General features: G+C 33.9%; 2 protein-coding genes across 2 annotated transcripts; both read right to left on the bottom strand.

Annotated features, from left to right (window-relative positions):
• Positions 1 to 2822: 2822 nt before the first annotated feature.
• LOC127709400 (zinc finger protein 260-like) lies at positions 2823 to 9025 on the bottom strand. The gene is made up of 2 exons (XM_052214921.1): positions 8950 to 9025; positions 2823 to 7069 (listed from the first exon to the last, which is right to left on the bottom strand). Exon 2 carries the CDS (start codon positions 7048 to 7050, stop codon positions 4990 to 4992), a length of 2061 nt encoding a protein of 686 aa, XP_052070881.1. The 5' UTR covers positions 7051 to 7069; positions 8950 to 9025; the 3' UTR covers positions 2823 to 4989.
• A 9420-nt stretch (positions 9026 to 18445) lies between these two features.
• LOC127709401 (zinc finger protein 260-like) lies at positions 18446 to 22567 on the bottom strand. The gene has a single exon (XM_052214922.1). The coding sequence runs from the start codon at positions 22556 to 22558 to the stop codon at positions 20519 to 20521; it is 2040 nt and encodes a 679-aa protein (XP_052070882.1). The 5' UTR covers positions 22559 to 22567; the 3' UTR covers positions 18446 to 20518.
• Positions 22568 to 27811: the final 5244 nt, after the last annotated feature.

Raw genomic sequence — 27811 nt, forward strand, 5'->3', positions numbered from 1 at the left:
ATAAAACCAAATGACAAATGTAAGGCAATTCAAACATGTCAAAACAGCCTGATTTATGTACAAAACACCAAAAACAAAATGAAAATACCTTCTTGCAAAGTTTCATCAAAATTGGAATACTAATGGTGGAGATCCCTGGGGTGGGATATTTATTGCAGATAAGGGATTGTCTTGTAATCTGAAAAATCAGTGTAAGTCAGGTGTCTGAGTGAGTCTAGGTTTCATAAAAAAAGTCAGGAGTCTCCAAGTTTTATTACAATCAAGCAAGAGATACTTAAATTATCAACTGAAACCAGTGGTATTAAGCAAGAGAACGGACAGACAAACTAAGAACTGTTTGCCCCAGGGATTCCACAGTTCATATAAATATGCAGGTTTTATAAACAAACACATCCCTATTAAAGTAGATACTGCCTGCTCATTTTTCAAATTGTATGGTCTTGAATTTGAACTGAAAATTAAAAAAAAACCTAAAAATGAGTTATTTTCCATTTTGACTGCTGGTTGCCATGGCAACCAATGTGCAAATCAACTGCAATTGTTTGGAAATATTAAATATATTATATATGGTCTTACATGTATAGAAGGTTTATCAAGTTTTTATAACCAGGTCTGTTTATATATGGTCCCAAAATTAGAAAAATGTGTCAAAGACAGAGTTATCTCCCTATTTGAAAAAAATCCATTATTTTTAATGATGTAAATTTTTTGTCTTAACTAGACGGTGACTTGTTGATTTTATTTTTGATTAATTAAAAAGACTATTGAAGCAACAAAAAAAAACACAAATATAAAAAAATCTTATATTAAGTTTCATGAGAGATTCTTCAATAAAACTAGCTTTGCATTCATTTCCCTATCATTTCTATAGTAATCTTGAACGAAAACCAATAAACTTTAACCCTTCAAAAATTCTTAACTAGACGGTGAACCCATTTTTTTATTTTACTTTTCCACTAAGCACATGATAAGGTTCATTTATAAAAAAAATTAGCAAAATCCTATATTACATATTTATACCACCCAGCCACCTTAAACATAAAAATAAAGTGTTGACACAGATGTTTGTCTAGCCTTTATGTTATAAGTAACTATTGAAGTTGAAACGGTACTATTGTAACATGCTTACTATGCAAAACATTTGAAGTTAGTAGAAAATGACTGAGGGAGCGGGCCAAATAAGCACCATTAAAATGAAATATATCAATACTCATAAAAATTTATACTAAATTTCATTAACCTACAACTAGTGGACCTAATCACACACTAATATATATATATATATGCAAACGATTGAATTGCGCAAGTTTCAGAATCAAAAGACACCAAGAGGGCCAATATTGACACTGACTAAGGTAGCAGGTCAAATAATCTCCATGGAAATGAAATGTGCAAGGACTCATACCATTGCATACCAAAAATCACTTGTGGTTCAAAATAAAACTTAGCGATTCACAAACTAATACATGATTGTTGACGTTGCCACCGCCGTCAAACACAGTATGCCCAAGTCTTGCTTTTTCAAATTCGTCGAGGCGAGTTTCAGAGTCAATTAACCATGGTGAGAGGGCGAGACATTGCAGTGAGACATGCTAAAACGAACTTCATGCCTTCTATTATTCCATTAGTTTCATTAGTGGTTTTTATTAAACTTTAACATGTTAACTTATAAATTTCAAAGTAAATAGGCCATGACTAAGGGGGACAAAGCCAAAAATATTTATGGAAATGATGTGTTCCAGTGCTTAAACAACTACCTGCTAATTAAATATCATTGACTTTATAATTACTTATTCGTCTTTAAGGTACCGTTTATATCCCCTTCTGTAAGTTACAAAATTTTCAGAGTGCTACAATATCAAAACAGCAAATACTAGTATACAGATTAAAAGTGATGTGTAATTTAAACATATACCAACGGGAAACGTTGTTTAAAGCAAAACTGTTTATTCTTTCATTGCATTTAATATAAAATGGTGTTTTGTGGCAAATAAAGCCATGATTTTTGCTAAAAAATCCATAGACGTTATTACAAAGATTTTCATTATCAAATTTTAAACAGAGATTGCTCACGTATTTGTTCATGATGGGCTACCGTTTATTGTCTACAAAAAGTCATGTACAACCTTATCAATCCAAAAACCTCGTGCTGAATCACTATAGTCAAGCACACCCTAGAAAGTCCCCTCCTCTAGGGGGTTGGATAGTAACCCTGGCCTTGGCTAGCAAAGACTATATGGTGAATTTTCATTGAACTAGTGCACAATTTTATTCGGGGACCGGCTGAGGACCACCTCCGGGTGCGGGATTTTCTCGCTGCGTTGAAGACCCATTGGTGGCCTTCGGCTGTAGTCTGCTCTTTGGTCGGGTTGTTGTCTCTGACATATTCCCAATTTCCATTCTTAATTTTAAAGGTACGCTAGACTCCAATTAATGTTAATTGACAATGTTTGTCAGTTTTCCCACCGAAAGTTCATGGTTCTCTCCGGCTTCCTGGACACCATTTAAAATTTAATAATAGTGCTAAAAGTGGCGTTTAACACTCATCAATCAATCAATCATCCAGATGTCAAAACAAAAGACTTATAGATGACTTACTAGCTGATTGCTATAGAAACCAGTCAGATATGCAGTGCGCACGCATATCATATAATTTCTTCAAATATTTTTTTAAATTTATAATTTAAATTTAATTTTCCAAAAACATTGAGACAATTTAAGATATCCATGTAAAAAATATACTCCGCACAATTTGATTGCTACTGAATAGCAACAATAATCAATAAACAATACAAATAAGTCACATTTACAAAAAATATAAAAGAATAAGTTAGTTTTTTTTTTCTTTTTCTTTTATTGAATGCTATACAACATGTTTCCCTCAAATTAGTATAAACCTTATCGTACTTCTTCTTCGTACTATGAACATCAAAATTATTTATTTTGTAAAAATATTTCCTTTCTCGATTTGAACTGTACATGTATTATACCTAACAACAAATTATTTTCATTTACCTGTGTTTAATATTATTGCAAATGGCGGATTTTTGTTCAAGCTTTTTGTTGTTTTTCTGAAATTGTTTAACATTTCACAACGATACAATACTGTTACTTTAATTATTCATCCCTTATTTTATCGATTTTGTATTTACATTGTATCATAAATCAAATTTATTCGTTCAGTGTATATTCACTTGTGTTAATATGTCTTTTGATTGATATTCTATAATGTGACTTTCTATGTTGTGATGTTACACTATTGTTTCAGATAAGGGTGGAGGTTTGGTACCATTAAAACGTTTAAACCCGCTGCAATTGTTTGCACCTGTCCTAAGTCAGGAATCTGATGTTCAGTAGTTGTCGTTTGTTGATGTGGTTCATAAGTGTTTCTCGTTTCTCGTTTTTTATATAGATTAGACCGTTGGTTTTCCCGTTTGAATGCATATGGTTTTACACTTAGCCGAGTCTAGTAATTTTTGGGGCCCTTTATAGTTTGCTGTTTGGTGTGAGCCAAGGCTCCGTGTTGAAGACCGTACTTTGACCTATAATGGTTTACTTTTATGAATTGCGACTTAGATGGAGAGTTGTCTCATTGGCACCCATACCACATCTTCTTATATCTATTATCATATTGAATATTATGTTGAAGACAGTATAATAAAACATTTCAAATTTTATAGATTTTGTAAAATTGCATCGGACAATCACCCATACTAAAGCCGAATTAATGTGTATCTGAAAGACTATACGAAGCTTTACTTCAGATATAAATTTAGGTTTGTGTAACTAGAGTGCACACGCTGAGATGTCTCGCCTGTTTAACTGTAATATGAAGGTTTTACTACAAGTATCATATGAACTTTACATTATCAATCTTCTACTAAAATGATGTCAAGGTGTGTTGAACCATGCCAGACTTACAATCATTCCATACACCAATTATAGTTGTCCGATCGCTAATAGTATACCCGAGAAACAGACCAAACCCATAAACCTTATCACTGACCAATGAACCATGAAAAAGAGGTCAAGGTCATATAAACCCTGCCAGAAAGACATGCACTGTACAATTATTCCATGCATACACCAAATATAGTTAATCTTTTGCTTATAGTATCTGACAAACTCACACAATTACGAAAACTTATCATTGACCAATGAACCATGAAAATGAAGTCAAGGTCATAATAACCCTACCAGACAGACATGTACACTCTACGTATTGCTTTGAATTTCTGAAAATAGACAAAAGCACAAAAACTTAACATTGTCAAATTAACACACGAAAATGATCAAGTTCAGATGACACCTGCCAGTTGAACACGTACACCTTACCCTCATTAGTTCAGACACCAAATATAGTAGACATATTGCTTATAGTATCCGCGATATGGACTTGACCACGAAAACTGAACCTTGTTCACTGATCCATAAAATTAGTTTGCTGTTGGACAGAGGACTTTGTCTATACATCTATACAGAAAGCATGAGGCATCCAGGTCTTCTAACATCGGAGATATTAAGTGTTTAAGTAATTAGTTAACGCCGCCATTGCCGACGAATCACTATCCCTATGTCTCGCTTTCTGAAACAGAAATAGGGACAGAAGTAGCAGGCGAGACAAAATGCACTTCTGAACAGTATAACAGTTACTGTTTTTAATAAATCATATATACTTTATTTATTCCAAAACTTTTCCAACTTCTACTTTCGTACCATCTTCAGACCTTTTTTAAGTAGCAGGATGAGACACATGTTTGAATTCGACATGACCTTGCGTTTAAAGTCAAAATGTAAGGAATAAAACGTAGCAACCTAAAAATGACAATATTAACCAAAATACAAAGTTCTACAATCAAAATATACACACACGAATATGTGATCATGTAAACTTTAGTAAATCGAACTGCTTAAATACGACCCTATTGGGAAGTAAATTCAGAAGATGTTTTCCCGCCTCTTTCAATGTCGTCTGCCATTTCACAATCTCTAAGTCTTTTTAATTGAAGTACATTTAACTTTTTTCCTAGTGTGCATTTCCTTATGTCTCCTCATGTCTCTTCCATCAATAAACCGTTTACCACACTCATCACACATATGAGGTTTTTCACCCGTATGGATTTTCATGTGTCTATTCAAATGTTGTCGTTGACCGAATCGCTTCCCACATTCAGAACACATGTATGGTTTTTCACCAGTATGTGTTCTCATATGTGCCTTCATACTATCAATAAAAGTAAACTCCTTCCCACAGATATTGCAGGTGTGTTTCTCTCCTGTATGTATTCGTCTGTGCCTTTTTAAGCCTTTTATTTCAGCAAAGCGTTTGTTGCATACATCGCATTCAAACTGGTCTTCAGTCGAATGTATTCTTGCATGATTTTGTAAGTGTGCCCACTTCTTAAATGTTTTGTTACATATAACACACTTAAAAGGCCTCTCACTAGAATGTGTTATAAAGTGTGCCTTTAAAGAACTTTTTGTTATGAATCCTTTACCACATTCATCGCACTTAAACGGTCTATCTCCAGAATGTACTAAATAGTGTGACTGCAATGGTTTTTCTCCCATAAAACCTTTACCACACTCCTTGCACTTAAAATGTTTCTCTCCTGAATGCTTGATCATATGTGACTGCAAACTGCTCTCCTGCCAAAACTCTTTCCCGCAATCTTTACACTTGAAAGGTTTAAAACTAGTATAAATTTCCAAGTGTGCCTGTACTTGTTCCTTTTCATTTTGACCTTCACCTTTAACATCAGTTGTGTGGATGTAGCCATTAGCTGTTCCCGTATGATTCTTCGAAGTTGGACATGAATCGTCTAACTTATTTATTTCATTGTTACATTTAAACGATTGGCCATTTGTAATAAGCGTTTGTGTTTTCTCGTTTTCTTTCACGTGTAAACTACGAACTTCATCACATTTAGAAGAGTTTTCCTCCTTAGATATGAGAACAGTCTTATTCTCTTCGGAAGACTTGTTACTCGAGACACTTTGGAGTTTTTCAGTATGCGTTTTCATATCATGTCGTTTTAAGTCACATTTCTCAATAAACCCTTTCCCACACTTACTACACACGTATGGTCTTTCGCCAGTGTGTATTTTCATATGTCGTGACAAATGTGGACTATGATTAAACCTTTTACCACAGACTTCGCATTCGAACGGTTTTTCGCCAGTATGTGTTCTCATGTGGATCTTTAAATTTGAATTAGAAATAAACTCATTGCCACACGTATAACATTTATAAAGTTTTTCACCCGTGTGTATTTCTATGTGCGCTTGTAACTCATTATTTTGTGGAAAGCCATTACCACATACATCACATTTAAATTCTTTATCATTCTTGTGTGTTTTCTGGTGTGCATACATATTTCCTTTTTGGCTAAATGCTTCATCACAAAAATTACATTTGTGAAGTATGATTTTAATGTCAATAGTAGGTTTACTCCTACGTATTTCTTGTCTTTTATCAGATGTGTTTATTTTGAGTAAGTTATGTGTTTTCATATGCTTTTTCATACTTTCACCATATCTAAAGCATTTGCCACACTCATCACACTTATACGGTTTTTCACACACATTACTGTTTTCCTTTATAATAGTGTGTTTTATTATGTGTCGCTTTAAGTCTGATCTCTCAATAAATCGTTTTCCACACTCTTTACACACGTAAGGTCTATCATTAGTGTGTATTTTTATGTGTCTTAACAGATGTGAACTTTGATTAAACCGTTTGTCGCATACTATACATCTAAACGGCTTTTCACCCGTATGAATTCTCTTGTGCGAATTTAAAGATGCTACTGAGTTTAAACCTTGATCACAAACGTCACACTTGTAAGGTCTCTCACCAGTGTGTGTTCTTGTGTGTACATTTAAAGCTTTGATCGCGTGAAAAGCTTTATAACATACGTCGCATTTATATTTTCCAACAGTATGAGTTTTAATATGTTTACGTAAAAGGTAGCTGAGACTGAAATTCGAACCACATAAACCACAAGAGAACTGGTTTACTTCACTGTTTCGGGAAATCTCCATTACCATGAAATGCTACGTTTCTCCTCTGAAAATAAATCAGGTAAACATGGCTCAATTTAATATCCAAACATACCATTTAATATGTCTATGTATTGAACACACGTACATATGTATCAGAGTTGTTAAGTTTTCATGAAGCAAATGCATGCTGAGATTTGGCAAAAAATGTATAGATCAAAGAGAAAAACAATAGAACAAATGAAAATGCCGCCAAATTAGCAAGAAAATACGTGAGCCATTGCGTGAAACTTTACAGTACTGATGTAAACGTATTATATTTCACAGTTGAAATCATTTGAAAACAAAATTGGGTAGGGAACGATCATTTAACTCGGATGGGCAGGGGTTTATATATTTTTAATAAAATTATCATCTGATTCCCAATTTTAAAGAAATAAGAGAGAAAAAAAATAAGATTTTCTGATCAAGAGTTTTTGTCGTTAAATTTAATTTTTAAGTTCTTTAAAAAAATTGTCGTTCTTTGCGTGACAAAAACAAATGTCATGCTCCTGTGGAACAAAAAAAAAACAAATGTCATGCTCCTGTGGAATAAAAAAAAAACAAATGTCATGCTCCTGTGGAACAAAAAAAAAAACAAATGTCATGCTCCTGTGGAACAAAAAAAAAACAAATGTCATGCTCCTGTGGAACAAAAAAAAAACAAATGTCATGCTCCTGTGGAACAAAAAAAACCAAATGTCATGCTCATGTGGAACAAAAAAACCAAATGTCATGCTCCTGTGGAACAAAAAAAAAACAAATGTCATGCTCCTGTGGAACGAAAAAATAAAGTACCCCCTGTAGGTTAAATAGTCGTTCCCTTATAATAGTATACTAGAGAATAAATTATTTAAAAATATGAAGGTTTACAAACAACTTGTTATATATATATATATACATGCACTGTTTTAATCAGTAGCGGGTCCAAAAAGGGGGAGCCCGGTGGTTGGAACGCCCTTTATTTGAAGAGCAATGCTTTTGAATGGGGACATATGTCAGCTGACCTATACGTTTGAAGATTTTTATAATTTTCAAGATAATAGGCAAATACGAAAAAATTGATGAAAACTCGTAATTTTATGATTATAACTTTTAAACCTGTATGTTATACATGTATAAGCAGTCAATAGACAATTTCGGCAATTTGATTTTTTGTTAAAAAAAAATCCGGGCTAGTATTACACAGAAGTGCAGACTCATGGTCACTAATTGGCTGGGCAGATACCCTCGGGGAGAAAACCTCCACTAGTAATGAATATTTGACATATGTTACACGATTAAATGTGTCCACTTGTTTTTTTTTAATAATTACTGAAAATCTGGAAGAATTATATAATCATAAGTAATTATAAGTACACATTTTAGCTTAATCAATGTTTAGATTAATTCAACTTTCTTTTATAACGATCTTGATTTTTTTATGTCCCCACTAAATACGCAGGCATTTGACACTTAAGAAAAAAATACACTAAAGAATATAGGATTTTTCATAGACAAGTGCCTGTGACTAAATAGTAAAACTCGAAGTCACCGACAGCGTTCCATACATGATCAATACAATTGTGACAATTTGTACAAAAATACACATTAGGCACTAACACCCACCCTACATCAGAACACGACACCTGGCAGTTTAATCCGTGGGATGCCATATGGAACTCTGTCCAATATCTGAAAGTAATATATGTTTATATATGTGTGTGCCTAAAAGAATGCGTCTGTTTAATACCTGTGCAGAGTACATGTGCTGGGAGTAAAATGTAAAACGGTGTTTAAGCAATAAATATGTGTAATCGAGGATTAATTTTAATGTTTGAATGGTTGTCGTAATTATATTGACAAAAAATAATCGCATGCAAACTATATTTGAGTTTGCAAAACGTACGTAATACTATTTATACTTACAATCAACAAAATGATTTAATTTTTGCAAATATATTTCGGATGTCAACAGATCAGGTTATCCAAAGAACGATAATTTTACAGGTGAATGATCTTCAGAAATGAAGGCGGGAAATTTTAAATATTTAAAAGCAAATGAACTTTTTTTATTTATGCTGAAATATAAAACATCAAGATATAATCATTCTAAATGATTTAATCAGAAATGTGAGTAATGATGACCCAGCTTTCAAAACTAGGCGGATTCCTGCAAATAAAGCTTGGTTTCTTCAAGGACGTATACTGACTAAGGTAGCAATACCGTGACAGTTAGGAGTGTGGTTACGCATTTTGGCCCATGTGGATTTTTCAAATATGAAAGTTATTTTGCAATGAAATTCATTTGTAGAAAGCTGAGTACTAATTTAGCATTCAAAGTTGGTTTATAAGAACATCAAGAGTATTTTTAACATGTTTTATGGGCTATTTTCTGTTTGACTGTCCGTACTTTCATAGCTAGACCGGCCATAGATCCAGAAATTAATGTAATGTTTACAAACACTTTTTTTTCTACACGAAGTTTTTGACGCAATTTTACAAAAAAATGAGATGAAAGACATATGATTTTTATTTGATTTCTTGATAGATATGTAAACAGTTTCAGAAAAGGTATCACTCCAAGGGATTGAAATTCTACTTTTGGCCAAATTTTGGGAAATATATGTGACATCTTTGCCCACCTTTTTGCATTATTTTATAGCAAATAAATGCAGAGTGTTGCCATGATACACCAAAATGGAATTATATTTTACCATTTTAACTACTGGATATTAAATCTATGGAAGATACTGATTGCAAACATATGCACATATATGACACAAACAATAAGCTTAATTTGTAAGAAAGCAAAGAAAAGGGGATGGTAAACTTTATGAGAGTTAATTTTTACATGTTTTTTCTAACTGTGTATTGCTACCTTATGGCATTCGAACAAAGCTCAGAAGAGCATAATTTAAGACTTTTCATACCACAAATCTATTGATATTTAGATTCTCAATCAACGTCTGAGGGGATAAAGTGTTAAAGAATGACAATACATATTAATATTATTGTTTACAGTCTTAAGCAACCAAAACTAGACGTTTTGACGCAAAGCTTATATTTGTTCTCTATTGGCTTAACCATTGCTTCGGGGGGACTACGCTGTATGTAGTAGCCTAATTATTGAACGCTTTGTATTTTTTCTTGCGAATATATCAAATTATTATTTTTATCAAGATTTCATGTTACAATTTGGTATATATTAAATGTATAGTTGATTCAGCTGTTGGAAATTGATTCCCTTTACCAAAATTTTTAATCAAGGCTTTTGGTATGCAATACACATAAAAGATTAACATTTTCATGCTTTAAATTGCTAAATTTTGTACAATTCTGCATCTTCAGTGATCTTATTAAGATTTTCAACATTGCAAAACTGACACAAGAGGTATAGTTTTTTAAATTTTAACAAAAACTGAGGTAGAAATGAGATTTTACCCTTTAACTTGGCACCTTTCTTTAAATCAGGTTTTGTCGCGTTTCATTGTCAACTGCTAACCTTCATAAAATATCTATTACTCAACCAATTTATCAAAAATAAAAGGCGATTTTACTCGTTTTAGCTAGCAGAACACAGAAAATTAATTAAAGGGAGAATTTGAAAAAAAAATATTTACTATTAATGTAGCAATACACAGTTAGGAGTGTGGTTTCGCATTTTGGCCCATGTGGATTTTTCAAATATGAAAGTTATTGTGCAATGAAATTCATTTTTAGAAAGCTGAGTACTAATTTAGACTTCAAAGTTGGTTTATAAGAACATCAAGAGTATTTTTGACATTTTTCTGTTTGACTGTCCGTATTTTCATAGATAGACCCGCCATAAATCCAGAAATTAATGTAATGTTTACAAACACTTTTTTTTCTACACGAAGTTTTTGACGCAATTTTTCAAAAAAATGAGACGAAAGACATATGATTTTTATTTGATGTCTTGATAGATATATGTAAACAGTTTCAGAAAAGGTATCACTCCAAGGGATAGAAATTCTACTTCTGGCCAAATTTTTGGGAAATATGTGACATCTTTACCCCCCTTTTTGAATTATTTTATAGCAAATAAATGCAGATTGTTGCCATGGATACACCAAAAAGACATTATATTTTACCATTTTAACTACTGGATATTAAATCTATGGAAGATACTGATTATTACAATGTAGGGGCTAGGATGAAATTCAAAAAAGAAACGGCGGGACAGGAGTTTTGAGTAAAAAAAAGGCAGGATGAGCAACTTGGCAAAAAAAAAGGCCGGATGACAATTTATATAAAAAATAGTCAGGATAAACTAATAAAAAAAGGCAGGACCGAATACAGTGAAAAATTAAAAAGGCAGGACAGAGATTACAAAAAAAAAAACAGGACAAAGTTTTTCATCCTAGCCCCATAAAAATAAAATGGTAGCACCCTAGCATGAGTATTTCTAATACATGTAATTATAACGTGAGTGTACCCAAATTACAGTGGCAGATCCAGAAATTTTCATAAGGGGGCCCACTGACTGCATAAGAGGGGACCCGTTCTAGTCATGCTTCAGTGATTCCCTACATAATCACCCAAATTTTTCACGCAAAAGGGGGACGGGCACCCTCCCCCTCCCCAAATCCACATCTGAATTGCACCTATTTTGGGAGTTTTTTCACCAACGTTTTTTTATGATCCAGACAAAAGTTTCCATTCTGTGTTAATTTTGTAGACGTATCCTTATTCACTTTATAGTTACACCAATTTAATTTTGAATCATTATTGAATCATAGAAAAAATAGGTTTGAACCGACCTCCAAACGATCCATGATTCTGTAATGAGGAGTACCCAAATTGCATCCATGCTTAAATTCACATTCTTAAAATTCGAATAACAGCTGTTTTGTTTTATTTGAATTTGACATTAGTCCATGCTGTCTATTCATATTTTAAGAAATAAGATCCTTGTAACATATTTTTGTTGCTCATTTTGAGAAGATGACTTTCTGTGAACGTCGAATGGCGACGTTTCCGTAGATTTTACTTTGTCCAGTGAATGCTTCATCTGTTGATATTTACTGTTAACGTTTTGTGTATATCTAAATATATTTACCTATGTCAAAAGACGTGTATATAATATCAGATCATAAAAATATTAATTGTTTCGTCTCAACAGAGACATATAATACAATTGTTTTTGATTATAAATAAAGATATGTGATATACTGGTATACTTCTCAGATTGCTTAATACCCATATTATATGTCTCTGGTCTCAAAGAAAACTTGTAAGATTTCCGCAGTTATTTTTGTTGAAAAGGTGTAATTTGAGTACTAGATGCAATTTGGGTACTGTGACGTTACGTCCTTGGTTTCTCGAGTTTCTTGATCAAGAATTAAAATTGTCAAAATTGAATCATTTAATGGTGTAGATGTTGATAAACACGTAATGGATTACTATTTACTTAGTCAGGGGCGGATACAGCCATTTTAAAAAGGGGGTTCCAACCCAGGATAAAAGGGGGGTTCAACCAATTCAAAAGCATTGATCGTCAAAAAAGGGGGGTTCCAACCCCCGGAACCATCCTCCCTGGATCCACCACTGCTTAGTTGATAAATATAATAGATTAATTGAAGATGCAGCAGAAAAAGTAGTATGTTGAAAGAGGTAAATTTGTCCTTGGACATAATATATTATATATATGTTAGTATTAAATCCCAGATTTGAAGAAAAGAAATCATAGGGGTAATACAATAAACCTGAAAATTCAAAATTATCAAACACACAAAAGAATTTGGTCTCATTGGCAATCATACCACATCTTCTTATTTTTATTTAAATAACCAACCATTATTATTGTAACAAGGTAAGGAAGGCTTAATAAAATAAACCAAAAAAAAACCGTCTACTGGAGGGTAAGAAATGCCGAGAATACGAGTAACTTGACATGACAAATTTTGAGAATTACAAGAAAAAACTTTAAATAAAGTACAATAAATGCTATACTTAGCCAAGTCAGGAGCCTCTGACCTTTGTTAGTCTTGTATGATTTTTAATTTGAGTTTCTTTTATATATTTCGGAGTTTAGTATTAGTCCATTATCACTGAACTACATGTAGTACACATTTTTGTTTAGGGGCCAGCTGAAGCACGCCTCCGGGTGCGGGATTTTCTCGCTGTATTAAAGACCCAATGGTGGCCTTTGACTGTTTTCCGCTCTTTTGTCGGGTTGTTGTCTCTTTTACACATTCCCCATTTCCATTTACAATTTTATTAAATTATCGAACAACATTGGCAAGTTGAAAAGTTTGCTGACCCTGAATAATTTTGATTACTTTTGAATAAACATGAAAATTTTGAAAACATTGTTTAAATGCTGTACTGGGTGTCAATTGAAACTCTTTTGGAAGACTTTAACAATCAAAGTGCTGGATAGCACCTGTGGAAAGTTAGCAACGGTAGATGTGTATTATTTCACTTTATGAATTTAATCACAGCTTTGATGTTTGTTACTAAATCGTTTGTCTCATCAGCAATCATCAAAAATCATTTTTTTTATATGTTAATCATGTAAAATTTTGAAATTCTCCATTGGAACCTTACTGTAGCTAAAATCATTTTATAATTCAATACCCAGACAGCCAGCTCTGTTACATTCTTAATGTGCCCATCCATGTCAGGGGCCTGTGATTAAGTACATTTGATTGGCTCATGTCCTTCGTATTTATTTTTTGTCAATTGTATTGTTATTGATTGAATAAGAATACAATTAAGCCGTTTTTCCTTGTTTGAATTGTTTCACGTTTCAGTGCCTTGTATAGCCGACTATATGGTATGGGTTTTTCTCATTGTTGAAAACCGTATGGTGATCTATAATTGCTTATATAACTTCCTCTTTTGAACACTTATGGACAGTTGCTTCATTGGAAATAAATGCAACATCTATTTTTAAATAAGACAGCAAACTTAAAACCAATACAATCGTAGTAAAGGTTAATTTATATGAAAAAGTAAAATCACAAAAATACTGAAACCCGAGGAAAATTCAAAAACGGAAAGTCCCTAATCAAATGGAAAAACCAAAAGCTCAAACACATCAAACGAAAGTATTTAATCAACAACGGCAATATGTAGACAGGAAGTAAAAGTTAATGTACTCTAGATTCGTAGAGGTACGAATAACCCTGAAATATATTTTAAGTTCTGCTGTTAAATTCAGCATTGGGGCAATGCCATTTTGAAATTTTTAGTTTTCAGCCATTCATTTTATATAGTCATTCCGACTTTGCGTTAAATTGACACATTGTTAATGATAGTTCAATCTGAATGATTCATACTGATCCAGGAACAAAGTGTGAGGTTTGCATACTGGAAATTCTGAAATTGAATGTCAAGGTCAGTATGATGCTTCTGCGTACACAGTTTTGTCACTCTAAGTGCTACAGTACAAAAGTTATGCACCAAACACAAACCAAACACTGTTTAAAAACTCATAGGGGTCAACTGTAAAAGATCAGAATGATCTGACCTTGGTATATGACACACCCTAAGCCCATAATACAACTGAATAACGTGTTTGGTTAACCAAAATTTTAAGGAACACATTCAAGATATGACGCAGACACGAATTGGACAAGGTTTTACTATCATAGGTATCAAACGACAAAGTCAAGGTCAGAGTGATCCGACTTTTGAATATGACACATTCAAAGACCATAATGCAACTGCCTTCCGAGATATATAAACCAAAGTTTAAAAGTACAAACTTTATAAACCGGACACAAATTGGACAAAGTTAACTATCATAATGGTCAGAGGTAAAGGTCAAGGTCAGAATGGACTGACTCACAAGGAAGCTATTAAACCAAGAGTTCCAAATGGTGAAGTTGAAATCATCCCTTCGTAAATTTTACGGACGCCATCACGAGTTCGTTGACCGTTATGGAATATCCGTTTCACATATGATATCGGATATGTTCCTTATGAGGTAACTACTATCCGGTTCCCTTTTCACCAATATGACCTACCAAATTAGACTATTTACCGGGTTTGTAATAAAATGAGCAACATGACGGGTGCCACATGTGGAGCAGGATCTGCTTACCCGTCCAGAGCACCAGAGACCACCCCGAGTTTTTGATGGGGTTCGTGTTGTTTGGTCTTTAGTTTTCTATGTTGTGTCTTGTGTACTATTATTTGTCTGTTTGTCTTTTTATTTTTTAGCCATGGCGTTGTCAGTTTATTTTCGATCTATGAGTTTGAATTTCCCTCTGGTATCTTTCGCCCCTCGGTCTTTTTCTGAAATTAGTTCTATCAAAACTTTTGATTTTTCAACCCTGTATACCACCATTCCCCATGTGAAATTGAAAAATCGCCTGAAAGAAATAATCCACAATGCCTTTCATCATAAAAATGGTAGCATACGCTATAAATTTATTACTTTGGGATATCATAAGGCATATTTTGTTAATAGTGAACAAAAGGGTAAAACATGCTACACAGAAGAACAAGTGATCAGTATGCTGGAGTTTCTTATCGACAACATATTTGTAGAATTTGGAGGTAGACTTTTTCAACAAATTGTCGGCATTCCTATGGGAACGAACTGTGCGCCTCTCCTTGCCGACCTCTTCTTATTTTCATATGAATCGGAGTTCCTTCAGACACTTGCCAAAAACAAGAAGATCAAAGAAGCCAGATTATTTAATTTCACTTTTAGATATATTGATGATGTTCCTTCCATTAACAATCCGAACATTTCTGATTGGGTTCCATTAATATATCCCCCAGAACTAGAAATTAAAGAAACAACAGACACGGCTTCATCCGCCTCATTTTTATACTTATATCTCGAATTTGACATACACAGTCATCTCAGTACCAGAATCTATGACAAACGAGACGATTTTAATTTTAAAATTATAAATTTCCCCCACCTTAGTAGCAATATACCAACTTCACCTGCATATGGGATATACATTTCCCAACTTATTCGATATTCAAGAGCTTGCAGCTCCTACTCAGACTTTGTAAAACGTCACCAGTGTCTGAGCAGAAAGTTAATGAACCAGGGGCATGTCAAAAAACGTCTCGTCCTTTTTCTAAAAAAGTTCATCGGAAGGTACCAAGACCTTGTTGATAAATATTCCGTATCAACTTCACAAATAATACATGATGGTCTTGAATTATAGATTCTGCGTACTGACGTTGTTTATCATCTTAACAACGTGTTATATTGTTCTTTCGTTTGTCTTTGTTCTATTATTAATATTACTTTTACTGTTTGGTTTGTTTTCTGTGATATCCATTTGACGAGGCTCGATACTTATACATCCCGTCAATGTGTTTGTATTATCTTTCATTTTTGCTGGTGTGTTTTGTATATGCGACTTTTTGTGTTTCTTTGGTTCTTATAACGTGACTCTGTACTTTAAAAGATCCCGTCATTATGCTATTGTTCTATTATATGTCATTATGTTATTGTTCTATTATAAATTTGAAAATACTTTGAACGACAAACGACAAATTTATTTTACTCGCGTAGTGGTATTAACCATATGTGGATTCTTAAAAATTCTAAAGAACTTCTGAACAATTTTAAATCTCGGTCTATTTCTGAAATTAATTCTAACATAACTTTTGATTTTTTAACCCTGTATACCAACATTCCCCATGTGAAATTATTAAATTGTTTTGAATAAACATTGAACGACAAAATTTCTTTTATGTGACGTATACTTTTTCTGACGTCAGAAACGCGAAGCAATGAATGTGGTTTTTAATTTGATAGAGGCTTTTGTGCTTTTTTGTAAATGATTATTTGTTTTGATATTGTAACACAGTGATGACTGCTGTGCCCATATTTTGACTATTTTATTTATTATGTCTGTTTTGTTCACGCATCGTTGTGAATATAACGGAATTTGATGAGACTGTCGTACAAGTGAGAGGTTTAGCGCTATAAAACCAGGTTCAATCCACCATTTTCTACATTTCAAAATGCCTGTACCAAGTCAGGAATATGACAGTTGTTGTCCATTCGTTTGATGTGTTTTGTCATTTGATTTTGCCATGTGATTAGGGACTTTCCGATTGAATTTTCCTCGGAGTTCAGTATTTTTGTGATTTTACTTTTTAGTATGTTTTACAGTACAAAAGTTGTGAGCAAAACACGAATTAGACTTGGTTTTACTATCAAAAGGGTAAGTCAATGTCAGAGCAACCTGACCATACTAAGCATGGTTAACCGAAGTTTTACGGTACAAACAGAATAATCTGGACAGGAAGGCGGAAGGATAGACAGGACCTAGCGATTCCTATATAACCCCAAATTTTTTCCTCTTCATTTTTTTTTGGGGGGGGGGGGGGGGGGGGGGGGTATTAAATAATTTTAGAAGTATGCCAGAATATCAACAATCTACCTAATTTCATAATAACATATACATTTAATTATGATGAAAAACAATTTTCGGTAAAACTGTTTTTGAGTCATTTATTCTAAGTACTTTTAATTGTCAACATTTAAAGGTTACAGCTATCATGGTGTTTCTAAATTCAAATTCTGAGACTCCCAAGTTCCCAGTTGGGTAGCAAATATCTATCTAGCTATCACATTTTTTTGTATTCTTTGTTAAACTTATTGTAAGTCATGTGTTCTTAGTTTCCTTTTCTAAGCCGCAAGCAAATGCCAATACATTTGAATACCAATACCATTAACTTAACATTAGTTGTTTATCTTAAACCGATCTATAAATCACAAACCAATACATGTAAACTATGCAAACGTAAATAGACCATGACTGGGGGGACAGGGCCAACGAATCTCTATGGAAATGATATATGCCAATGCTTATACAACTACATACCAAATATCATTGACCTCACACTAGTGGTTCACCGTAAACTAGACCTAATCACACACTAATACATTGTTGACGACGCCACCGCCGACAACAACATACATATGTCTCGCTTTTTGGCTCTGTGAAGGCGAGACTAAAACCACATTTCTCACCCTAAAATAATCTTTTCCTCAAACAATATAAATGAAGATTTTTAATATGTTTTTATATTTAGTACAAGTATATGTTCTAATTTGTACTGTAAAAAACTTGCAATTAGTTGCAGGTTGAGCGATTTTAGAGTTTAGTCTAAACTGACTACGCTTATACATGTAGTAATGGCCGTACGATAATAGAAGGCAATGATGGAATATAACAATTCTGAACCCGTATGCATAAAGCTATTCAAGATTTGTTCTGAACGGACCGATTTTTCTACATGTCATACGATAACTTAGTACTCCGATTTAATATCTTTACTAAAGTGGTTTTATGCATACGGGCCCAGATACTTGTACAAGTTGAATTACACTACCCGGGTTCCATGTCCAAACATTTATGAAACCGAGAAAATTTAAAATGGAATGTCAACATTCATGTCGTGTTAATACAAATAAGTTTTTTGTGCTTTATTTCATATGTCCATAATATTGAAGTGTGTATATTCCTGTTGAATTCGAAAAAGATATTTATAAAAATGAACTACAACAATTGTATTACTAAATAACCAATAAACAATACAAATAAGTAACATTAACAAAAAAATATTAAGAAAAATTTAACGGTTCCTGACGTGGGGCATGTATATTCTATAATTAAAGTGTAAGGGTTGGACATTGTTGATGCCGTATTCTCCCCATCAATTGTCTATTATAAAATGATTGGATGGATCCAAAGCTATGTACCAATATATTTAATGTGGGATTTGTCAGTAAAAAATGGACATGGAAAAAATCTCCCTAGTCATCGTATGTTTGTAACATAAGACATCTATATACAAAGTATGAAACATCAATATATCCTACCTTGAAATATTAAGCTTTTAATTCAAGAGCCGCCGAATCACTATCCCTAAGTCTCGGGGTTTTTTTTTGTGACACAAGTCGCAGGGGAGACAAAAAATTGCAACGGTGACTAACGTTTGCTGTACGATTAGTTAGCATAAACTCACAGATTTCTTGTTGTAAACAAGATATACGAACATTCAGTGAAATTTACAATACGACCGACACGAAGAAAGCCGGACAAAAAAAAACAATTTTTATCCAAATGTATGGTTGAAATGTTTCACCCAAAAAGGGAAGTGAGTGGTTCCAAATCAACCAAAGGCTACGAATGAGGCTGAAATGTCAATGAAGTTCTGAATGGCGGTCGAGAAATGGAGACCTAAAGGACACACCCAGCAGTCAGGTTGCATTCGGTCCTTGAAAAACGTACTCAGTATACCAGTTCGGCGACACAGACATTCCGGTCACATCCCTCTCTTTAGTCTAAACCCCTTTTAAAAACATTAAGAAACACAAGAATAGTAATTCAAATACCAACAAGAGTTTATAGGCACGGACCATTTGATTTTCTGAGGGTGTCCTGGGATTTACATGTGAACCAAAAAAACAAATTACGCCTGTTTTTGGTACGGCCAGAATTTTTTTTAAGGCAAAAATCAGGGCCAGATTTTTTTCTCTTGAATATCTCAGACCCCCCCCCCCCCACCCCCCGAAAACCAAATCAGTGGCGGATCCAGAAATTTTCATAAGTGGCGGCCCACTGACTGCTTAAAGAGGGGGCCCGCGCCAATCATGCTTCAGTGATTCCCTATTTAATCAACCAATCAATTTTTCATGTAATACATGTACTGGAAAATGTGTAATTTCTTTATAATAACAGCAGTACCAACTTCTCATCTATTAGTTTACGGAAACTATTGATTGATCAAATGGTTATTAATGTCCAGTAGCAAATATATCATGCACACCCGGACGGGAATACGTTTACGTGTTGTGAAAATGAAGTATTCGTGTTGTCAAGACCTACATACTTGGTCAATTTTGAACTAGTTCACAAGGTAACAGTCATTATTCCCGGATCGATACGAGTTGAAGAGTCTTCGTTTTAGTAAGATGTGTGCTTTCGGGAGAAGCGGAAAATAATAATTTTCAAGTTTTTTTGTTAACCCTAAAGGGATTATGTTGTTTGTTTGCACCCAAGGCGAGTATACGTTATGGTGGTGGTACCGACAACTATGTAGCTGTTTTGTTTCTTAACAATGTCCGTAATATAAAAAGTTCCGCCATGTTAACACCAGTTGTATGTAAATTATCGTACACATACATGTCTTACAGGATTAAAAATTTCGCTGCATGTGTATTCCTCTTGCTCGTATTATTTGTGTAGTTTTTAAAATGCATACATAGAAAGACTAATTCCTATAAGTTAACTTTGTCCCCTCTCCCTCTCACTCTCTGTTTTTTTTTTTTTTTTTTTTTGTGAAAACGACGTGGATGCACGTGCTGTTATGCCTCCTGGTAGCTACGCCCCTGGTTCTAGAATTAAATATACACACACGAATATGTTATCATGTAAAAACGTACTGCTAATGTACGACCCTATTGTGAAATAAATTCAGGAGGTATTTTCCCGCCTCTTTTCAATGTGGTCTGCCATTTCATAAATTCTTAGTCTTTAATCTAAGTACAATTAACTTTTTTCCTAGTATGTATTTTCATATGTCTCCTCATGTCTCTGCCATCAATAAACCGTTTACCACACTCATCACACATATGAGGTTTTTCACCCGTATGGATTTTCATGTGCCTTTTCAAAATTTGTGATTGACTGAATCGCTTCCCACATTTAGTACACATGTATGGTTTTTCACCAGTATGTGTTCTCATATGTGCCTTCATACTATCAATAAAAGTGAACTCCTTCCCACAGATATTGCATGTGCTTGTCTCTCCTGTATGTATTCGTCTGTGCCTTCTTAAGCTTTTTCTTGCAGCAAAGCGTTTGTTGCATACATCGCATTCAAACTGGTCTTCAGGCGAATGTATTCTTGCATGATTTTGTAAGCATGCCTGCTGCTTAAATGTTTTGTTACATATAACACACTTAAAAGGTCTGTCACTAGAATGCGTTATCAAGTGTGCATTTAAAGAACTATTTGTTATGAATCCTTTGCCACATTCATCGCACTCAAACGATCTATCTCCAGAATGTACTAAATAGTGTGACTGTAATCGTTTTTCTCCCATAAAACCTTTACCACACTCCTTGCATTTAAAAGGTTGCTCTCCTGAATGCTTGATCATATGTGACTGCAAACTGCTCTCCTTCAAAAACTCTTCCACGCAATCCTTACACTTGAAAGGTTTTAAACTAGTATAAATTTTCAAGTGTGTCTGTATGTGTTCCTTTTCACTTTGACCTTCACCTTTAACATCAGTTGTGTGGGTGTAGCCATTAGCTGTTCCCGTATGATTCTTTGAAGTTAGACATGAATCGTCTAACTTATTTATTTCATTGTTGCATTTAAAAGATTCGCCATTTTTAATAAGCGTTTGTGTTTTCTCGTTTTCTTTCACGTGTAAACTACAAACTTCATCACATTTAGAAGAGTTTTCCTCCTTAGATATGAGAACAGTCTTGTTCTCTTCGGAATACGTGTTACTCGTGACACTTTGGAGTTTTTCAGTATGTGTTTTCATATCATGTCGTTTTAAGTCACATTTCTCAATAAACCCTTTCCCACACTTATTACACACGTATGGTCTTTCACCAGTATGTATTTTCATATGTCGTGACACATGTGAACCATGATTAAACCTTTTACCACATAATTCGCATTCGAACGGATTTTCGCCAGTATGTGTTCTCATGTGAATCTTTAAATTTGCATTAGAAATAAATTCATTGCCACACGTATAACATTTATAAAGTTTTTCACCAGTGTGTATTTCTATGTGCGCTTGTAACTCAATATTTTGTGGAAAGCCATTACCACATACATCACATTTCAATTCTTTATCATTCTTGTGTGTTTTCTGGTGTGCATACATATTTCCTTTTTGGCTAAATGCTTCATCACAAAAATTACATTTGTGAAGTACAATTACAATGTCATCGGTAGGTTTACTAATACCTATTTCTTGACTTTTATCAGATGTGCTTGTTATGAGTAAGTTATGTGTTTTCATGTGCTTTTTCATATTCTTATCATGTTTAAAGCATTTACCACACTCATCACACTTATACGGTTTTTCACGCACAGTACTTTTTTCCTCGGTGTGTTTTATCATGTGTCGTGTTAAGTCTGTTCTCCCAATATATCGTGTTCCACACTCATTACACACGTACGGTCTATCATTAGTGTGTATTTTTATATGTCTTGACAAATGTGAACGATGTTTAAACCGTCTTTCGCATACTATACATCTAAACGGCTTTTCACCCGTATGAATTCTCGTGTGAGATTTTAAAGATTGATTTGAACATAAACCTTGACCACACACGTCACATTTATAAGGCCCCTCACCTGTGTGTGTTCTTGTGTGTACATTTAAAACTTTGATCGCGTGAAAAGCTTTTTCACATAGGTTGCATTTGTATTTTCCAACAGTATGAGTTTTAATATGTTTACGTAAAAGATAGCTGAGACTAAAATTTACACCACACAAACCACAAGAGAACTGGTTTGCTTCACTGTTTTGATAAATCTCCATTACCATGAAATACTACGTTTCTCCTCTGAAAATAAACCAAGTAAATAATGAATAATTTAATATCCAACCAAACCATTTAATATTTATTTCCAACCCACTTACATAATTATGTATCAGAGCTGTTGAGTTTTCATGAAGCAAATGCTGAGATTGTGCAAAAATGTAAAGATCAAAGAAAAAAACAATATATCAAAGGAAAAACCGCCAAATAAGCATGAATATGCGCGAGACTTAACAGCACTGGTGTAGACCGAATTCACAGTTGAAATTATTTGAAAACAAAATTGCTAATGGAACGACCATTAAACTCTGATGGGGGAAGGGTTATATATTTTTAATAAAAAATATAATTTGATCCCCAATTTTTAAGAAATAAATTTTTTTGATTAGGGAGGAAAATATATTTTCTGATAAATAGCTTTTGTCATTAAATTTGATTTTAAGTTCCTTAAAAATTTGTCGTTCTTTGAGTGACAAAATAAAATCATGCTCCTGTGGAAAAAAAAAACACAAATGTCATGCTCCTGTGGAACAAAAAAAAAACAAATGTCATGCTCCTGTGGAACAAAAAAAAAAACAAATGTCATGCTCCTGTGGAACAAAAAAAAACTAATGTCATGCTCCTGTGGAACAAAAAAAAACCAAATGTCATGCTCCTGTGGAACAAAAAAAAAAACAAATGTCATGCTCCTGTGGAACGGGAAAAAATCCCCTCTGAAGGTTAAATGGTCGTTCCCTTATATTAGTGTACTAGGTAATAAATTCTTTAAAAACATGAAGTAAACAAACAACTTGTTACATGCACAAGCGCTGTTTTAATCAGTGGCGGTCCAGTTAGGAGGAGTATCCGGCGGCAAGAACCCATTTTTGAAGATCAATGCCTATGATCGATGGGGACATATGGTTGGAACCCTTCCCACCTTTTACAAATGTATCCTCTGTTTCCTTGGTTGGAACCCCTTTACAAATGGCTGGATACATATTTTGATCAAGGTATACTCTACATTACATGGGACTAGAACATCATTCATGACTTAAATCTATCAACCAGTATTGCTGACCATTTTTTTCTGTTTACATTTTCTATCTTTATTAGTTTTGTCCAAACACAAAAAAAGTGTAAAAAAAATCGTCATTTAAGGGCAACACCTCCTATAAGAATACAACTGACAAATTCATCTCCATGTTAGATGACCTACACATTTGCAGATTTTTTTTTATAGTTTTCAAGATAATAGGCAAAAATAAAAAGGGTGAAAAATCGTCATTTACGATAACTCCTACATCCTGTATGTTGTATAAGGAGTCAACTGATCATTTTTGTTTTTGAAATTTCTATCTATTTGTAATAGTTTTCAAATTATAGACAAAAATGAAAACAAAATTGGTAAAAATCTTCATCGAAGGACGAGAACTTCTATCGAATGTCATCTGACGAGTTTCGCAATTGACTTATTAATAGATCTTGTCTTATTGATCATTTTCGTTCTTACAGATTTTATCTATCGACCATCATTTTCAAGCTAAAGGGTAAAAACGCAAACAATAGACACTAATAAACTTTTGACACAGAGATATGTCTCGCCTGTAGACAGACAGTGACAATCTGATGGCCAGCAACATTGCTAATTTATTTAGTCACTGGACCATAAACTAGTAGGCAGGGACTCGAAATGGTCAACAAGCTGAGATGCAACTTGATAGAAAATATCGTTGTCCATTGAAACTAATTGAAAGTCACTGGATCATGACCTCAGGGTGCAGAGAGTCGAAGTAGTGGTCTAATTGATATGATCTGATAGTAATGCAACTTTATAGAAAATATCATTGATCTTTCATTTACAGTTCACATCAAACTGAATTTTGCAGAAAACTATTGCAGTTTGTAAAGGGCATTGAAAATTGCTAATCAATTCAAAGTCGCTGGACCCTGATCCAGGGGATCCTCAAAATAGTCGTCAAAGTTATACTTGTATGTACTGATCGTAATGATACTTCATACAAAATATTACAAGAAGTTCATATCAAACCAACTTTAGCAAAGACTTAACATTGCAAATTGCTAAATAATTCCAAGTCACTTGACCATGACCTAAGGGGTCCTCAAAATAGTCGTCAAAGTGATATGTACTAATAGTAAAGCAACTTCATACAAAATATCATTGATCTATCACAAGTAGTTCTTATCAAACTAACTTATACAGAACATTTAACAATTGTTGACGCCATCGTCACCGGTAAAGGATTGATTATTTGACTGTTGGTTAATTAACGTACAGTGGCAAATATTTCATGCATGTTCAGGACGAGAACAAATTAACAAAAATAGGTAGTTCATGTAAGAGACGCCGTCCGGGACAAAGGTCTGGAAAATTTAGAATTCCACTGGAAAATGAGAGTAAACTTGATATAGGGAAAGAAATTTTGTCTTGCAACAGGCCCTCAAAGAATTCTTAACGTGCAGATAGCATGACACTCTCTCTACACGAGGTATCGGATTTAAGGTCCCCTTTCTGACCGGACGTGGTTGCGTACTTGATACATCCCGCACAGCCAAACGGGCGCCAAACTCCGGCAAGAGTTTTACTATCAGTCGGAAGAAGACCTGCAGTAACCATACTTTCGTCGCAGTCTTGACAAAAGTAGTCAGTAAAGGGCAATTACTTCAATAAAAAATTGACTAACGATTTCAGCCATGTACACTTATTTATAGATCTTGTCTTGTTGATACTTTTTTTCCTTCAAAAAGCTTGTCTAGTATTTTAATTTTCAAGATAAAAGCCAAAAATTAAACAAAAAAATAACGGTAAAATTCGTCATTTATGAGCATAAACTCCTACAGGGAGTCGTCTGACAGTTTTGTTGTTAAAGACAAAATGTTGATTTCATTCTTCTTTACACTTTTGTCCATGTCAATATTTCTCTTTTTATAATGGTTTTCAAGATAAATTAAGAAAGTTGCATTTTACACCTATGTTCTATTGTTAGCCATGTCGGCCATGTTGCTTGTCAGGTGGCATCATTGGACACTCTTTATAAAACTAGATACTCCAAAGAAGATTGTGGCCAAGTGTGTTTAATTGGTATAGTAGTTTCAGAGGAGATGATGTTTTTAAAGCTAACGGACGACGACAGACGACGACGACGACAGAGGCCAAGTGATGGCAAAAGGACCAAAACCCGCAGTATTAAATATTCTGACAAAAATCAGGGCATTCAAGTTGTATTACAAGATGTGAGAAAAAGAAAATTTTGAACTTTAATTAATCAAGGATTTGTATAGTACAAATCCTTGTTTTAATTATGGAGTTATCGAATAAATAAATAAATATTACTTTCCGTTATGAATTGACCTTTTGGCATATGGGATGATACAATTAAGTATGGGATAATTTTTATTGACTTGCAAGTTGGAACGTTTACTGTCTATTTGGAATAGTGAAATATATAGATACAAAAGGCTACCCTTCTTCATCAGAAAGATTATGCATTTCTTTTGTTAGTGTCAAATCGAATCAAATACAAGTATATGGTGAATATATTTTCATAGTTTTTTCACACTCATGCAGTTTTATGTTAGGAACTTATATATATTGACTTTAAAATGTTTATTTGTTATGCATTTCTTTGATTTGTACTTTTGTTTTGTTTTGTTCTTCATATTCTGTCACGTAATTTATATATATTACACATATATACCAGCATTTAAATTGTGTACGTCAGACGCGCGTTTCGTCAATAAATTTAAAGACTCATCAGTGACACTGGAAGAAAAATGTTAAAAAGGCCAAATAAAGGACGAAATTGAAAAGCATTGATGACTCAAATTCCAAAAGGTTTTGACAAATATATATAATGTAAACTGTTTAATGGGGTGAAAATCCTTACTTTTTGAAAAATATAAAGGTTTGTAAACATTTCATAAGTCAGGAGCCTTTGTTCAGTGGTTGTTGTTTGTTGGCATGGTTGGTGTGGTTCGTAAGTGTTTCTCGTTTCTCGTTTTTTATATAGATTAGACATTTGGTTTTCCTGTTTTAATTGTTTTACACTAGTCATTTTGGGGCCCTTTATAGCTTGCTGTTCGGTGTTAGCCTATGTTCCGTGATGAAGGCCGTATTTTGACCTATTATTGTTTACTTTTTTTACACATTCATTGTGACTTGGATGGAGAGTTGTCTCATTGGCACTCATACCACATCTTCTTATTTATATTTATTTATAAGGATGATCATCAATGATCATATCAATGATAATTTATATCAACACAGAAGTGCGGACTAACTGACTGGTGATACCCTCAGGGAGAAAACCACCACTAGTAGGGCATATGTGACCTCATGTTACACGATTAAATGTGTCCGGTTGTTTTTTAACAAATACTAAAAATCTCGAAGAATTATACAATCATAAGTACACATTAGCAAAAATCAATGTTTAGATTAATTCAACTTTCTTTTAAACAATATTATTTCTTTTATATACCAACTAAATACGCAAGCATTTGTCACTTTAGACTTCAATACATTAGGGAGCTACCATTTGATTTTTATGGGGGGGCTAGGATGAAAAATTGTGTCCTGCCTTTTTATTTTTCCCTCTATTCGGTCCTGCCTTTTTATTTTTCACTCTATTCGGTCCTGCCTTTTTTTTTTAGTTTATCCTGACTTTTTTTTTTACATAAATTGTCATCCTGCCTTTTTTTTTGCAAATAATCTCATCCTGCCTTTTTTTTTACACTAAACTCCTGTCCTGCCTATTTTTTTCAAATTTCATCCTAGCCTCCCCCCCCCCCCCCCCCCCCCCCCCCCCCCCCCCCCCCCCCCCCCCCCCATAAAAATCAAATGGTAGCTCCATTAAAGAATACAGGTTTTTTTTCAGAAACAAAAATAGTAAAACACGAAGTCACCAACAGCGTTCCATACACGATCAATACTGTTGTGATCATTTGTACAAAAACACACATTAGGCACTAACACCCACCCTTTAACAAAATGCGACACCTGACAGTTTAATCCGTGTGATTTTATATGGAACTCTGTCCAATAGCTGAAAGTAATATATGTTTATATGTGTGTGCCTACATGAGTGTGTCTGTTCAATACATGTGCAGAGTGTGCAGAGTACATGTACTGGGAATAAAATGTAAAACGGTGTTTTAACCAATAGTTACGTGTAATCAAGGATTACATTTACTGTTTGAATCATTGTCGTAATACTATTGACAAGAATAATAGTGTATGCAAAACGTTCGAATTTATA

This window comes from Mytilus californianus, unplaced genomic scaffold (genome assembly GCF_021869535.1).
Source record: "Mytilus californianus isolate M0D057914Y unplaced genomic scaffold, xbMytCali1.0.p SCAF_7, whole genome shotgun sequence".
NCBI lineage: Eukaryota > Metazoa > Mollusca > Bivalvia > Mytilida > Mytilidae > Mytilus > Mytilus californianus.

Excerpts from the sequence above, each read along its gene's own strand:
- LOC127709400 (XM_052214921.1), bottom strand. The coding sequence starts at position 7,050 with ATGGTAATGGAGATTTCCCGAAACAGTGAAGTAAACCAGTTCTCTTGT.
- LOC127709401 (XM_052214922.1), bottom strand. The coding sequence starts at position 22,558 with ATGGTAATGGAGATTTATCAAAACAGTGAAGCAAACCAGTTCTCTTGT.